The following is a 16,770-nucleotide window of genomic DNA, read 5'->3' on the forward strand; positions in this document are numbered from 1 at the left end:
CTTAATTTCATTTGTGATAAATATTTTTGTAATAAATTTATCCTTTGAATACATTGCTTTTTATATATTTATTTTTTATAGTCACATTAGATAGAAACGCAGAAAAGTAGGAACTAGAAAGTAAAAGTCGATTCTAGTAAACAACTTATTTGTTTACATTTTAATTACATTAAGACAAAGAAATATTTTTACATAATGTTACTAGTTCATGGTTTCAACCATATTTTTTTTATATAGCATATTATATATAACTTTGTAATTTCGAGTATATATATACATGAAAAACATTTAATTTATTGGAGTAAGTAGTTTTAGGCAAAATTTATCACTTCTTATAGTCTACTAAGGCCCCATATACTATGTTTTTTATGTATTGCTTGTATTAGCATCGATCAAGTTTATTTTTAATTTATAATCTTGCCTCTAATAACCTACTCCCTTAATCTATTGTACTATTATAATACTCATTTGCATATTTCTATACTATAGCATATTTGATCTAAATATAAAGCAATTATTATCGATTAAACATTTTAATTTAATTTTTGAGTAAAAAGAATGACTATAATCCAAAAATTTATACTTGCACATCGATATATATCATATATATATACATATATATATATATATATATATACATATATATATATACATATATATATATATATATATATATATATATATCAATCGAATATATATATCAATTTTCTATCATATTATGTGCAGTAATATTTACCCTACATACATATATGGACTCATATCAAGCAAAAACTACCACACAGGAAATGCGCGCTTATACGCATTTAATATATGCTATAAGTACTATAACATTTTTTACAAAATATTTTGCAGGTACTGTTATACCATGTATAACTACGTTCCAATTTATAAAAATGCATCGGTGACTATATCTTAACCATCCATTTGCACCACAGCCTATATTTTTAATGGCTACTTTGATAAACATATCAGAATAGATTACAACAAAATACATTATTGTCATCTTGCCAACTATTGATCACACCATGTAAAATTTTATAATGTTGATATGTATCAAATACATGGTATGTTAAAAAAAAAAAAATACAGACTGAAAAAAATGAAGATGAAATCACATATTTAGTAATGGACAAAGCTGCAAAATAGATAATTTCAGAAAAGCGTTTGAAAATTAAATAAATGTTCTTCGGTTCAATTTATAATAAAAAATGAAATTAATTGCAAATGAGGTTAGTTAATATATTACTCCCTTATTTTATAAAATTCTCTCTGTGCTATTACAAATTTATTAAAATATTTATCTTGAAGTGTTAAAATTCACTGTACATTTTAGCATTATATAAAATAAGTTGTATCTCATTTTGAATAAAACTAATACAGAGAACATTCATCAGTCATTCTGGTAATCACTATTATGATCAATTATTGATTATCTTCAATATTATCATTTCCTATCATTGTCATTATCTTGACTTACTTTACTTTGGTATGATGTTATCATGTTAACCCTGCAATAGTTAATCTAATTTAATCTAAAACTAATTTATCTTTAATAAAAACTAAACCATAATTAACATTAATTCTTTTAACATAATAGCAGCAACATATAATATTAATGATAAAAATATTTGTGCTCTCTACTGTATTAAAAAAAATTAAAAATATCTATTAGGTTTAGTATATCTAATATATAGCACAAAATATATTGTATTGCAGTGTAATATTATATAAAATTTACTTGAAATAAAGTTTATAATTTAAAAAAAAAAAAAATAGAAAATTTTTTTAATTTTATATACATATGTTTTATAAAGATACGCGTATTTTCTATTCATATCATTAAAACTATAAATAGAGGCTGTAGAAGAAATATATACTAAAAGATATTACATTTGTCTAAAAATAATAATAATTCAAACGCCCTTCTGATAGTCTAAATAACTTTTTCGTATTGAAGACGGAATCAACACATGTCATTGTATAAAATGAATTCTAAATATATAACAAACTTACTTTTTATGTATTAAGTTTTGCACTATTAGTTTTTTTCCCGTTTTTGCGTGATCATTCAACGGCACTGTCACGCAAATCTGATATATATATACTTTCACAATTTAACAACCATTTACTTTAAGTAAATAAGCAAAATTGGTATTTTTTAATTTTATTGAAGAATTGTTTGAGATGTGGAAGGTGGTGGGTCATTTGGCAAAACAGGTATAGGGCCATCTGTCCATTGTATAAGAGCATGTTCACTCATTTGTGTACTTTGAAAATGATCCTTTAAGAGCGTTTGAGAAAATGTACAATGCATTTGATATGCCTCACTTTCACGATTAGGATCTCCACAAATTCTATACAAATCTAAAATTTTTAAGATAAAATGATGTGTAAAAATCAGTTTATGTATGTTCATATTTATTCAAACAAACACACACATATACACATAAAGCACACACCCACATACACATACAGGACACACCCACACACATAAAGTACACACCCACACAAATTATATGCAATTACCTTTCAGGATAGCAGTAGCCCATAGTTGTACGTGTACATCTGGTATTTTGGAAGCAAGTTGCATGGCAGGTGTAACCATATTCATAGATTCTCTACTATTTCCTAATGAAAGAAATATATGTCCTAATAAAACAAGACTACAAGAAGTTAACCTGTTTAAATCCTCTGAGCTTGCCATTATTAATGTTTCTCTAAGATATCTCCTAAAAAAATTTTTAAACAATATAAATTGTATATCTTTAAATATTTTGATTACATTTTTTCACAATTTACACACTTGGCTTCATTATGTCTAGCTCCAAAAAAAGCTTGGAGACCTTGAACATAGTATGCTGCTGCTCTCAAGGAATGCGAATGTGATGGTAAAGACTCTGGATTTATTCTTTCCATTAATGCACCCAACTCAGCATCTCTTTTTGTTCTAAGATATACTATGGCCAAATTTAAATTTGCAAACGTCCAAAGTTCTCGTTCTTGGGATGTCTGTAACATATAATTTTATGTTATTTTAAAATGCATGCAAATTTTAAGCTACATAATTTATGTCCTATGTGATATGTGCATAATACATGTGAAATATATATCAGCAATAATCCTCATAGATTTATGATTAAATTATTTCTTATAACTTATTAAACAGATATTCTATAATTTTACTTTATTGTGATATATTTGTCACTTTTATAGCTTGCTTAATTATTCTAACTTCTAACCCTAAGAGCAGCTGTAAACTGAGCCTCAGCAGCTTCCATACAATTCATAGACATCGCATATAATCCCAAAAGAGCATGCAGTTGAGGCCGATGGCCTTGTAATAATCTTGGTTGCCGCCTACAAAGTTGACATGCCTGAGCTATTTCTGCAAGTGCCACACTTTTATTTCCCATGACAAGGCGGCACATAACTATATGTTCTAATAGCATGAGTTGAAAGACAGAGAGTATCGGCTTATTATCAACGACTGTGAATCAAAATACAATATTTAAATAAATTTATTATAATAAACTACAAAAATTCCAAAGATAAAATCAAAGAATTTATGAATATACTTATAAGTACTTTTTAATTTTTCAATTTGGGTAAGAGCCTTATTTGTGTATTTTTGTGCTTCATCCATATAACCAGCTTGCATTGAATGCATAACAGTTACAAGATAAACCAAAACATATAAATGATCCTTTGGCATCCATATGAACATATCTCCTATATTAGAACCCGTAACTACATCATCTGTTGGCCAATTAGGAGACATGATCGTTTGTATACTTTGTTGCAGTTGTTTTAAACAAGGTTTCACACTATTTACCTGTTACATAATATATAATAAAAATATAATATAAATCAACGAATATAATTTATAAATAATAATTATTATATCGTTACCTGACCAGCCATAAGAAAATGACAAACTTGGAGCACCAAATAATATACTTTTAAGTATTCTTTTTGGTGTGGGCTTCCTTGCCAATTTTCAACATGGTGACCAGCCGAATTTAAAAGTGCATGGACTTCCGTAAATTTCTTGTCTATTAATAGGAGCATACATCGACTTAATAAAAATAATACACGTGTATAACTTGCATTACTAATATGCGAATAATCAACACCAACGGCGAGCAAACTACTTGCCGCAACGAAATCTTTTTCAGATGCATGTATTTGCTGTAATCAAAAATAATATAAATAATTTATATGATATATTAAAAAGATATACAAATTGTTATCGAACTTACCGCCAATTGAAATATAAGTCTACAGTGCCAATAAACATTATGTTGAGATAACTCTATGGCCTTTCTTAATATAGGTTTACTTAAACTTGGTTGTTGCTGTTGTTCGTACAATTCAGCTACTACACTTGCTGCTTCAAATTTAACATCATCAAACGTGTTTATATTTTGACTTAAACGCCACTAAAAAAAAAAAAAAATAATGTTAATTTAAAAATATTTTCAAACGCGCCTATTGTTAGTAATATAAATAATATTGACATCAAAACATACAAAGAGGTTAGAAAATAGGTATCACTGTATTACATAGTTTTCAAAATAAATAAAATAAGTTATATAAGAAGGATGACTGTGTAAAAGTTCTAATATAAAAGATATTAAATATACAAATCAATAAAGTTTTTATCAAAAACTGACCGCTTGTTCTAGATGTGATCGCGCCAAATCGATATTTTTCGTGTGAGTAAGAAGAATATTTCCAAGTTGTAGATGAGTACGAGCTTCAACCCGAGGTGGTGGTTTAAAATTGAAAACAGCTTGAAGACACTGAATACATGATTTAATATTCGGTGGGCTCGATGTTCGAAAGTTTTCAGCTAAACCTAACAACGAGAGATACCAAGCGTCCTGAGAAGACGCCATTTTGACATTTCTCGGACGAATACTTTTCCGACCCTTTCAGCCTGTTGAAAGGCCACAATATATTCAACAATTGGATCATTTAAACACACCAATCAGGATGTTCTCATATTTGCAATTGAATTACAATAATTGGTACAATTTAATGATTTTGATTTAACTCGATCATCGTTTTAAAAGTTCTTTAACGTATCAATGTGTTTGGTCAAGTTCAAATATGACTTTTTGACACGCACGTACGTGTAACATAAACGCGTGTGTATATGCTACGCGCGAATTATTGCGCATAAAATCATCCGCGTTAGATATTAACACTGTACAATATACCATAAAGAAACATAAAGTTAGCCTGAAAAGTTTCGACATTAATGCATAGCCAAAAATGTGTCGTTTCACTGATCGTACGGGGGGGGAGGGGCGGGGAGGAGGGAGAAGAAAGAAAAAAAGAAGAAAAAAAAAGAAAAGAAAAAAAAAAGAGAGAAAAGAAAATCCTCCAAAGGGTTCGCTGAAAGTGGCATATTTCAGTTGACGTGTGCGTAGAACGTGTGCGCGGACCAATCGGATGCGAGATTTTCGCGAAGAATCGTCGGGAGGAGTACACACGATTTAACACAACTGTAGGAACGGCGGTGCGGTTGGGAGTTACAAGTTGAACGCAATACCTCGCTCGTATTTTGGTTTGGGTATTGGTTTTTAATACGGCCGTAGAACCGTAGAACAGAGGGATTTAGCCGAATTAATTGAGATAACAGTGGCCAGCGAGTGGCTAAAAATGCTACACGCCGGAAATGGAGGTCAAATTCGGCTGGAAATGTTAAAACACCGCGAAGAAAGTGACACAGTAGAAGAGGCAACGTCAAGAAAGTGCGAGGGGCAGCTGTCTTCGATGAAGGCAAACAGCTGTTCGTCTTGCATACTTCCTAATCGTACCATAGAAATGGAACAAGAGGATAACAACTCGTGCTGGAACAATCTGCCCAGCGTTATTTTGCAAGAAATATTTTCGTATTTGCCACAGGAGAATAGGATAAAAGCCTCTCAGGTATACATCTACTTTTTGTTTTTTTTTGTCCTGTCAACTGACCTAACACAGTAGGTAATCAAACGATTATATTTCACATAGCCGTTTGATGTTTACGAAACTCGACCTTTCTATCTATTGCGTGTAAATCGCAACGGTTGAGTGTTCATCACGCAAGATTTCATTGTAATTTACTAATATTATAAATATTCGCTTTTATATATATATATATATATATATATATATATATATATATATATGTATATAATTTTTGTAAAATCAAAAATATACCTATGAAAATACTAAAAGCATATATATATAAACATAAAATCTCTATGGCATACTCTAATTGAATCTAATGTACCTGTTCTAATTTATGCAGGTTTGTAAAAATTGGAGATATGCGTTATTTCATCCCAGTTTTTGGAGAAAAATTACTTTTGTTCTGAAAGATGAGGATAGTATTTCATGGGCTAGGTCGGTAATTCAAGCTTGTAACAAAAATTTCATTATGTTAATATACATTTGAATTATATGATTTTATAGGTTTTTGGCAGATTGTTTTGGGCTTAGTGTACACGAAGCAACCATACGATGTGACATTGCATGTCATATTGTAGAAACTTCTCATCTTCTGAAAAAATTATGTTGTAATAGGCAGTTACGAAAATTGTACTTGGAATATAGCAGTAGCATATTTGAATGTCCTAATTGGTACATGGAAAGTGAGACTGACAGGTAGAATTGTGCAAATATTGTTTTAAAAATATTTAAATATGTTTTAAATATATTCAAATTTGATTTTTTTTTACAATTGTTTATAGTCCAACGAATAGTACATCTTTAATGAAATCCATTGTGAAAATTATTGAAACATCTAACTGTTTGGAAGCTCTGAGTTTAGGATATATGGAAGAATTAGCAACTAATGCCAATATAATTTTAGAACCGTTACTTTTACATCAGGCTAAACATCTAACGCATCTCAGTCTAGCATCGGTCAAGGATGACCCAGACCATTATGACTTTATAGAATTGGAGGAATATATTTTTAAATCGTTTATCAGACTGACTGTTTTGACAGTAGATTATGACGTTGTTAATGATGCCTTACTCAGAGCTTTAGACAGTGGCACTATGGAAACGATAGTGATACATGTACATGGTTGGCATAACGATTATTTAGGAACATCAAATGCAGCTTGGGAATTCTTTGTTCAAAAGAAGTACGTTAACATAATTCTGTAAAATATTATATTTTTAAGAGATTATTTTTTTTTTTTGTTGGAGTAATATTAATTAAAATTATTTTTAGTCCAAAATGTGAACTACGACTAAATCTCATACATTCTTATATTGGTGTAAAAGTATTAGATACGGAAATTCTTCAACCTTCCATGCCTCTAACGCACTTAAAAGTATTGTTCTGTGAGAAATTTAATACAGAGGTACTACATCAATTATCAAATTGGTATTCTAATAAATTAAAATCACTCATATGGATAGATTCTATGGATACTACGGTAAATACTCCAGCTACAGACGATGCTAATGAGCCAGATAGGTAACTAATTTGCATCGTATTTTTGATGCAAATAAGCAATGACAATCAAACATAAATTCACTTTTATATTTATTACAGTCCAGATCCTTTAGTATTCGTGGCTTGGAAGTGTTCTAAACTCGTGGAATTGGTGTTTATAGGACACAAATATTACAAAGAAAATTTATTAGCTATCGCACGTCTCAGAGGAAGCACTCTCAAACTTCTTGTATTTGCAGAAAGTGATATTGTGTCTGACAGCGAATCGTGGCACAAGACTGAGACCATTACACATGTGAGTACATGCATTATTTTTTTACTAATGGCATAATTAATGATAACTTATCTTTGTATTACAGGAAATACAAGAGATAATGGGTAAACACTGGGCACCATTAAGGAACACAGAGTTACCAACAGTAGTGTTGAATCCTTTTGCCGGTGACAGCAGGGAGGTTATTATGCCGCTTATCCTGCGCGACGAGAAATAACTTCCAAGAAAAAATGCCAAGAAAATGTCATCCAAGGACTATCCATTAACAGCCACGACCACTTATGGAAGGAGAACATTTTCAGAAGTACAGTTGTAAAGTTATATTCTTTATTTTTCTATAAGATTTTTTTTTCTTTTTTTTTTCTTTTTTTCTTTTTTTTCTTTTTTTTTTCTTTTTTTTTTTTTTTTTTTTTTTTTTTTTTTTTTTTTTGTACGCAACGCGGTGAATACGTATAATGAGTTCATAGTCCAAAATCTAATTAACGCATACTGCCATCCGTCGGCTAGTTGTTAGATGTAACTTATTAAGTAAAAAGGATGAGAATAGTCTATCACGTACTATCGTGTCGTGATATTAACAATTCTTGTATGGATGTGATATGTATATGGAGCTCGCATTTATATTGCGCTATACGTTTGCGAGTTTAACGTGCATCAATGTTCCTTCTTTAACGATCATGTTTTATCTTAAACCATTCCTTCAAGGAAGATTTATTCCTTATATGCACAAAATTAATTTGTGGCACAACCAAGGGAGATAGTTAACGGTGTTAATGGATCGTGGATCATCGATGTTCGTAAGCTCGATTACCGATGTATAGTACACGATCAATCCCCAATGCTCTAGCGATAAGAAGCCTACCTCTCGTGTCTTTCTCACGACGAAATGTCCAAATTGAACGCAAATTACAATGATTGAGAGAGAGAGATAGGAAGAGAGAAAGAGAGAGAGAGAGAGAGAGAGAGAGAGAGAGAGAGAAAGAGAGAGGAAAAGAGAAGGAAAGAAGGAGAGAAAGAAAGAGAGAACGATTTTCTATAATCCTTACGACGGATGGTAGGAATGACTTATTTATGCTGTGATTTTTCTTCGTTGGAGAAGCTATGCAGGGAATCGCGTCTTTATATTGACAATGATAATCATAAACTTTTATCAGGTATATATATATATATATCCTCACCGCGATCTTTACTTTACCGATCGTTCCTCTCACCCAAATATCATCGATACCCTGCGAAGAATAATAAGTAAATTTCGTGTAGATATAACAATACCTTGGTGTATGTGAGAACAAGGTTAATATGTTAAAAAAAAAGAAAAAAAAAAAAAAAATAAAAAAAAAAATAAAAAAAAAGTAAAAAAAAAAGAAAAAAAGGAAAACAAAACAAAAAAAAAAGAAAAAAAAATGAAAAAGAAGAAGAAAACGAGAACGTCAAGGTAACGCTATATGGATAGCATTTTTGACGTCTACCTGTTGCTACAGGGTCATTAAGGATAATATTTAATAACCAAGGTAAATAACTTGGGGAAAGGAAGACGATCATCTATGGGACAAAAGTGAGAGAAATTCCATGAAACAATTAAACAAGGGAATGAGAGGTCCGATCCCATGATCTTCCACAGGAAAACTAATGCGAAAATTCCAAAAACGTTATCTGTAAGTAGAGAAGAGAAAAGCGTCGTTCTTAACGGATATTTTTCCAATCCAATGCAAGAAGAAGAATGTAGATAAACAAAGGAGCCAAGCGTTCGCTAAGAGCATGCTGTGCGACACTACTAAAAAAAAAAAAAAAGGGATATTTAAAACAACTCGATAGAATTAAACATACTTTAAACGAGTATTGCGTAGTTTGTATTAAATGCACAGAAGTACAGAGCTGAGAACTACTCAAAGTAACGAGAAGTCAAATGGCGTTCCGAGGTTATTTTTAATACCAAAACCAATCGGACGCAATTGTAAAAAAAAAAAAGAAAAAAAAAAAAAGAAAAAAGAGAAAAAAGAAAAGAAGATGAAGATGAAGAAGAGGAAAAAACGAGAGAAAACGTTTAAATGTGGATGCGCACGCCAGAGTCGGCCAAGTAATACATGCATACAAGTGATAGTCGAGGAAGATGAATCATGCGGAATGTTGTACGGCGGTATGTGTGTTAATATCATATAAACTGTGATCAACAACCGTTTGTTCTGTACGTACCATTTTTCTCCATTATGCTCTTAGCGATCGCCGATATGCGAAACATGAGTATATCTAACGAAGATCGAAGGAAGTAACTCTGCTGATCGTATATATACATATATGTATATATATATGTATGTATATGTGTATATATATATATATCTATATACTTATATATGTATATATATATATAGGTATATCTGTACTACTAATCTGTCGAAGTTTAAAAGTTTAATATTTGAGTGCAATAAAAAGCACTCGCATTTCTATCGTGCGATTAATAATGGTGACGATTTTGAATGTTGTTTACAAAGGAGCCGTATATAATAACGCGAAAGGGAGGAATAACAAAAGAGAAGGAAGAAGAAGAAGAAGAAGAAGAAGAAAAAAAAAATAAGTAGAAGAGTAAAAAAAAAAAAGAAACCAAAAAACCAACGTATATACAGTTGTACTATTCTGAGATGCGATTTACTTTTTTCGAATCCTTGTATAATTATTAATGTCGTCGTATGTACATCATAGTCACGTATTAACCATTCTTTTTTTATATGTGATCCTGTACATACACTTCATGCGTCGAAATCTTTAAATGAAAAGAAAAGAAACAAAAAAAAAAAAAAAAAGGGAAAAAAACGAAACAGGAGAAGTATTTCCACACTTATATGCGAAAGAAAGCCGCGATAATGTGCCCTCCCCCACCCCTACCCCAACATGCTGTACGTAAAGTCAAGAATAAGATATGCGAAAAACAATGTTGTAATACGTGTAATATATATATATATATACACACACGTATATATATATACAAATCTACATATGTATGTATGTATATATGTATACAAAAATACACGGATACGAAAGGTTCGATCGAGTGTGAAGCACAAAAAATGTATGTAAATCGAGCGGACACTTAAAAACGAAAGAGAGAGAGAGAGAGAGAAAGAGAATGAGAGAGAAAAAGATAAAATGCCGCTATAATACAAGATGAACGGGCCTTAATATGTACCTGAGTCGCGGTGTAAGAGTAATTTTGACGAAACGTTTGACGCGCGACGTCGCGATAAAAAAGAAAGAAAGAGAAGAAACATACAACACGTACACGTTAAAAGCTAATCATTAAATCCTTAGTAGACATTTTTTGTCGAACCATTTGGTGATAACGAAGCCAATCGTTTATCAAAAAATGACTAGAGGTTAAGATAGAAGAAGAGATGCGTCTGCGACAGCCCTTTCATTTCGTACTACATGCGCGTGAACAATTAATTGTATTTACTTTACATTGAACGATGTAACACGAGAAAAAGAAAGAGAGAGAAAGAGAAAGAGAGAGAGAGAGAGAGAGAAAGAGAGAAAGAGAGTGTGAAAAAAAGAAAAGGGGAAAGAGAAGGATGTCTTAAAGCGAAATAAGACTCTTATAATAATCGAATAACGTGCGCTCGTTAGCCGCCATTTTAACGCGCGTAAGCTCGCCATGTTTTTCTTTCTTTTTCCCCTCTCTTTTCTTTACTTATTTTAGGTTTTTTTTTTTGTTTATTTATTTCTTTCTTTCCTTCTTTCTTTCTTTCTTTCTTTCTTTCCTTCTTTCTTTCTTTCTTTCTTTCTTTCTTTCTTTTTTCTTCCTTTTCTTTCTTTCTTCATTTAACGATATACCTTTGATCATTCGTGCATAATTTTTCCTTTAGCATCGAAATCGCGTGCTTATAAATATTATTAAAAAAAAGTCATGCTCGCGTGCGCGCGGTGTTTACGAGACCGTGAATGAGAGCAAGAGAGTGAGAGAGAAAGAGAGCACGAAGTTATGTGTGTATGTTACAAGACCATGCATGTTGCGTTCGTATTGCGAAAAATCTATATGTGTGTGCGTGTGTGAGGGAGAGAGAGAGAGAGGAAACAAGATAAAAATTAAATAGAAAAGTAAAGATGAAATGTGAGAAGGAAAAAAAGAATAAATCTAGGTGATAATGTGTAGCACCATCTATGCGCGTTAAAAAAAAAAAGAAAAAGAAAAAAGAATAAATAAATAAAAAAAAGAGAAAAAGAAAAAAAAAAAAGAAAAAAATAGAAGCAAAGAACAAAAAATGTGCAGCCGCTTAATATGGGCACAACGCGAAGGTACACAGCGTGCGTATATGTATTATTGATTATAGAGCGCGATGATATACAACAAACATAAGACTGAACCTGCCGAAAAAGGTGTATTTAAACAAAAATATGCATACACAATCTCGCGCGCGCGCGCACATATTATACATGAAAGTTAAGCGAGCTGCACGTTGCGTCATGATCGACATCTTACTCATAAAGAACATGTACTTCCTATGTATATGCGAATAAGCAGAAAGAATGAGAAGAAGAAAAAGAGAGATAGGGAGTAAGATTTTTCTCGTGAATCTCCTCTGTAGTTTATTCTCTTAAAAGTGCTATCAATAGTGTTGGGCACTTTTTTCTTTTCTTATTTCTTTTATTTTTTTTTCTTTGCTTTTCTTTTTTTTTCTTTTCTTTTCTTTTCTTTTCTTTTTTCTCTTTTCTTTTTTTTTTCTTTTCTTTTCTTTTTTTTTTTTTTTAACTTCCATTTTTAAATTCGCTCGATGGTGGGAAAACTTAATATATGTATGTATACATATACATATATATACATACATATATATATGTATGTATATATATACATATACAAACATGTTAGCGATTTTATGAATATGTTCGTCGTCGTATTAATGCGAAAGATTAAGCGAAAGGATATTAAGAAGCAATTAAAATAAGGGTGATGTGTGTGGTGCGTATTACGCAAAGACAGCTAGCGTTTAGCGATACGGAAAAAAAGAAGAAAAAAAAAATGAACAAGAAGCCTCCATACACAATAAATATGTATGTAAAAAAAATTACACATACATGCCCACCCACCCACACACACACACACACACACACACACACACACTCTCATACGTACGCACCCACGTACACACAAACACACTGTATTTCTCGTTTCGAGGATTATTCACTCGATAATGGTTCTCTCATAGCCGATAATTAACCTTAAGCAGCCTGCCAAGAATCAAAATACATAAAATATGTAAAATATCAAACGAACGCTAGCCAGTACAGAATGCTATAAGATCTATTTTTTAAGACGCGAATGTATATTTTTGTACTAAGGCAGGCCTTAGTGTGCGTGATCGTAACGAGAAAACAAGATAAAGAAGAAACGAAGAAGATGAAAATGAAGATAAAGATGAAGATGAGGATTAGGATGAAGATGAAGATGAAGATGAAGATGAAGATGAAGGAGAAGAAAACAATCGCGATAAAAAAGGGAAAGAAAAGTAATTATAATAATAATAATTATAATAATTATAATAATAATAATAATACTAATAATAACAAATTCCTCTTGAGCGCGCGCACAAGAACGCCAAGATGGAGGAGAGCTGTGATTAAATCATGTCGGCTTAAAATAAGAAAGAGGAAACGTAATAACGCCAAGGTTTAAACAAAGCAAACAAGGGGTTGGGGGATGTGCGACGTCAATTCCAGTAAATCCCACTGTTGGATATTATTATTATACATATATGTTGTACCGAGTGTGGGCCATAAGAATAAAGAAGAAAAGAGATTAGAGGGATCGAATAAAATGGGGCGATATGATGAAGAACAAAACATCTGTGATAAAACTAAAAATAAAAGAAACCAATATTAAAATCCTAGACGGGTGCTCATTGATAAGGAAGAATAAATAAGGAAGGATAAAAGGAAGAAAAGAAGAAAGATACGAAGAATCTTTAAAATATGTAGGTCTAAAGAAAACAAAAACGAAAACGAAAATGTAAACGAAAACGAAGATATGCACGAAAATATGCACGAAGTATATGATTCCTAGAAGAAGAGGTGTTTTTTGATCGAGTATGATTCCGATGAGAGAGCAAGAGAAAGAACGAATGATAGAATGATAGAACGAGATTACTCTGTACGTATATGATCGATTTACTCGTAAAAAGGAAATGAGAGATTTAAAATGACACGAATAGGAATGAGGAAAATTATAAAATATCGCGACATGAAAAGATATCGTACGTGTCGATCCAACTCTACTCAAAGAAAAATGCCGATCTAACAATCCTCGCGAAAATTCAACGAACGTCCAGTCGTCTATTCGCGTATATACATATATAATTTTATCTTCATAAACGCGTTTAGACGAAAGTGTGCCCATAGAAATAAAGAGGGGGGAGAGAGGGAGAGAGAGAGAGAGAGAGAGAGAGAGAGAGAGAGAGAGAGAGAGAGAGAAAAAGAAAGAGAGAGAGAGATATGCATATTTAGTTATGTAGATGAAAACTATTCACGAAATCTCGCGATTAAAGGCCATAACGTACATACATACATAAAACACGATGAACACAAGACACGCGTACACAAATTTAATTTACGTGCAAAGGAGCACAATGACATTCCATTTGGAAAAAAAAAATGTGTAGAAAACTGTAAAAAGGGTGAACATTGAGGGACAAGATCTCTTTTCTTTTCTTTTTGTTTTTCTTTTCTTTTTTTTTTTCTTTTTTTTTCTCTTTTTTTTTTCTTTTTTTTCTTTCTTCCTGTTTTTCCTTATCAATTAACACGTGTAAATACGTGAAGCACGATAGATAGATGAAGCTCGATTCAATTAGAATTCGAGTTAAAGTTTCGAGTATTAGTATGTATTAAAGTTGCGAGCTCTAGTGAACTTTCCACGTGGAAACAAAAAGAAAAATGATTAATACGCTGGACCAACGATTCGACTGATTTTCGTCGTCCTTTGTTTTAAGACAAGAATTTAGGCCGATCTATCGTTTTTTCTTGATTTTTAAATTTATTAGAATCTCGTTGAAATGACGACGAGAAGAGAGACAGAGAGAGAGAGAAAGAGACAAAGAAAGAAAGAGAGAGAGAGAGAGAGAGAGAGACGAAAAATGTACACAAGAATTATTTATTTAAGAATCGGGAGGGTAAAAATCAAAAGTAAATAATCATGAGATAGGGGTCGGTCCAGGGTATATACCACGAGCAGTATTATAAGTTCCTAATGAAAGAAGAAGGAAATAAAATAAAGAACTTTGCAGTTCGTTTTAGAACGACACTCTAGATATTTAAATATATCGTAGCTTCGTCGAAGTAACACGAAAGAAAAGGTCATTTTGTTCGACATAATAATCTTTTTCTTTTTCTTTTCTTTTTTTTTTCTTTTTTTTTTTTTTTTTCTTTTTTCATCGATCGACTACTTGCTTTCGTATATGTGTAAGCACCTATATGTGTATGTATACACTCGACATGACAAAAAATACATATATACGTAACACGCAAATACATTACCGATAATTTTATCGAAATTTATATGAACCAAGTAATGATCCATTCCAATAAAAATATAAAGGGCAGCGGATGATAAATCGCGCAGATCGGGCAGGCGAAAACGAAAGGATTCTTGTTAGAAAAAGAGATAGAAAGAAAAAAAAATACCTCCTTTCATCCCCAAAAAATATTATATGTATATATATATATATTATATATATATGTCTTCGTCTGATATACGCAACAAGGGAGAGAGAGAGAGAGAGAGAGAGGGAGAGAGACACATACACACACACATGCATGAATAATTACACGATCTTATCGAAAATCCAACGCTCTCCTCGATCGATAATACGTAGGAAGGAAGTTAAGTGTTAACCGTACGTAAGAAATAAAAGGATATAAGCCTGCGGCAAGAAAGAAATACACATATGTTTTCGTCATCGCGCAAACGGAGAAAGAAAAAAGAATTAAAAAAACAAAAAAAAAAAAAAGAAGAAGAAGAAGAAGAAAAGGAAAAAGTATTACGACGATCCAACATCATTGATCTTCTTCGAGTTTTCTACGAGATCGAGAAAAATATTATGATAGCATATGAGCGCAAATCTAAATAAATAAATAAGAAAAAGAGGAAAAAGAAGTAAAGAGAGAAGAAACAAAAAGAAATTACCGTCGTTCGAACTTGTCGCGCGTATCTATCGTATTGCGGGAATAAATAATCAAAATAAAAGGGGGGAAAAAAATGTTATTCGTTCACATTCTCCTGTGAAAATAACTTAAGACGATCCATCGAAATTTTGAAGTTCCCTTTTCTCGTTCTTGAAAATTACGATCTTCGGCTAATCTTTAATTTTCGCCGTTCGATCTTCCTTCATTTACATAATGTATTATTTTATCGTATATTGCAATTGTCACAATAATAACAATTACAATATTCACGAACGGCAGAGTTATCGATAAGCACAAATATGAAACTATATGACCGCAGTTATACTTTATACTTTTAATTCGAAAAAAAAAAAAAAAGAAAAAAAAAGAAAAAGAAAAAAAAAAGAAAAGAAAGAAAGAAAGAAAGAAAGAAAGGAAAAGACGAAGAAGAAAAATGATCTAAAAAAGTCGAATGAAAGAAAAAAAAAACTTGCGAACATTAAATTCGCGTGTTTTTCTGCAAATGAGCAAAGCCATTGTTCTTCTTCGAAGTTTGCGCGTGCGTATGCAAACGGATCACAAATTCGTTCGTAATCCTTGTTGCGTTGCGTTACGTTGCGTTGTATGTACTTGTCGACGATGATGACGATGATGATGATGATGGTGATGATGATGACTACGGTGATGATTCGTGATTGATAGAGCTTAGTTGGCTCATGAATTCGATTATATAATTCGAATTTTGTTTCTTTTTTCTTTCCTTTGATTAATTACGTGATCGATTTATATCTCCTTCGACTATTATATTCGACCATTTTAACGAGAATAAGATAAGGAAAAAAAAAAAAAGATATAAATAAAAAATAGAAACGAAAGAAAAAAAAACCAAGAAGAA

The 16,770-nt window shown here is 31.7% G+C and overlaps 2 protein-coding genes across 3 annotated transcripts in view; one reads left to right on the forward strand and one right to left on the reverse strand.

Moving 5' to 3' along the window:
- Nucleotides 1–121: 121 nt before the first annotated feature.
- On the reverse strand, nt 122–5,305 carry LOC124949156 (MAU2 chromatid cohesion factor homolog). 2 transcript variants are annotated; one of them, XR_007100979.1, is made up of 9 exons: nt 4,674–5,305; nt 4,260–4,439; nt 3,910–4,188; nt 3,586–3,832; nt 3,240–3,487; nt 2,804–3,009; nt 2,527–2,729; nt 2,014–2,364; nt 122–1,090 (listed from the first exon to the last, which is right to left on the reverse strand). XR_007100979.1 is itself a non-coding variant. In XM_047493815.1 (8 exons), the coding sequence occupies exons 1-8, from the start codon at nt 4,896–4,898 to the stop codon at nt 2,165–2,167; spliced, it is 1,788 nt and encodes a 595-aa protein (XP_047349771.1). In that variant the 5' UTR covers nt 4,899–5,305; the 3' UTR covers nt 1,684–2,164. The 2 variants fall into 2 exon arrangements, 1 of the variants encoding a protein (XP_047349771.1); XM_047493815.1 differs by lacking the exon at nt 122–1,090 and having other exon boundaries at nt 1,684–2,364.
- Nucleotides 4,695–16,770, forward strand: part of LOC124949157 (F-box only protein 33) — a 16,105-nt gene continuing 4,029 nt past the window's right edge. The window contains exons 1-7 of the mRNA XM_047493816.1: nt 4,695–5,937; nt 6,299–6,393; nt 6,463–6,654; nt 6,741–7,142; nt 7,232–7,480; nt 7,559–7,754; nt 7,819–8,037. Coding sequence (XP_047349772.1) covers nt 5,668–5,937; nt 6,299–6,393; nt 6,463–6,654; nt 6,741–7,142; nt 7,232–7,480; nt 7,559–7,754; nt 7,819–7,950 — 1,536 coding nt within the window. The 5' untranslated portion in view covers nt 4,695–5,667 and the 3' untranslated portion in view covers nt 7,951–8,037. The remainder of the gene's footprint in view (nt 5,938–6,298; nt 6,394–6,462; nt 6,655–6,740; nt 7,143–7,231; nt 7,481–7,558; nt 7,755–7,818; nt 8,038–16,770) is intronic.

This window comes from Vespa velutina, chromosome 5 (assembly GCF_912470025.1).
Source record: "Vespa velutina chromosome 5, iVesVel2.1, whole genome shotgun sequence".
Classification (NCBI taxonomy): Eukaryota; Metazoa; Arthropoda; class Insecta; order Hymenoptera; family Vespidae; genus Vespa; species Vespa velutina.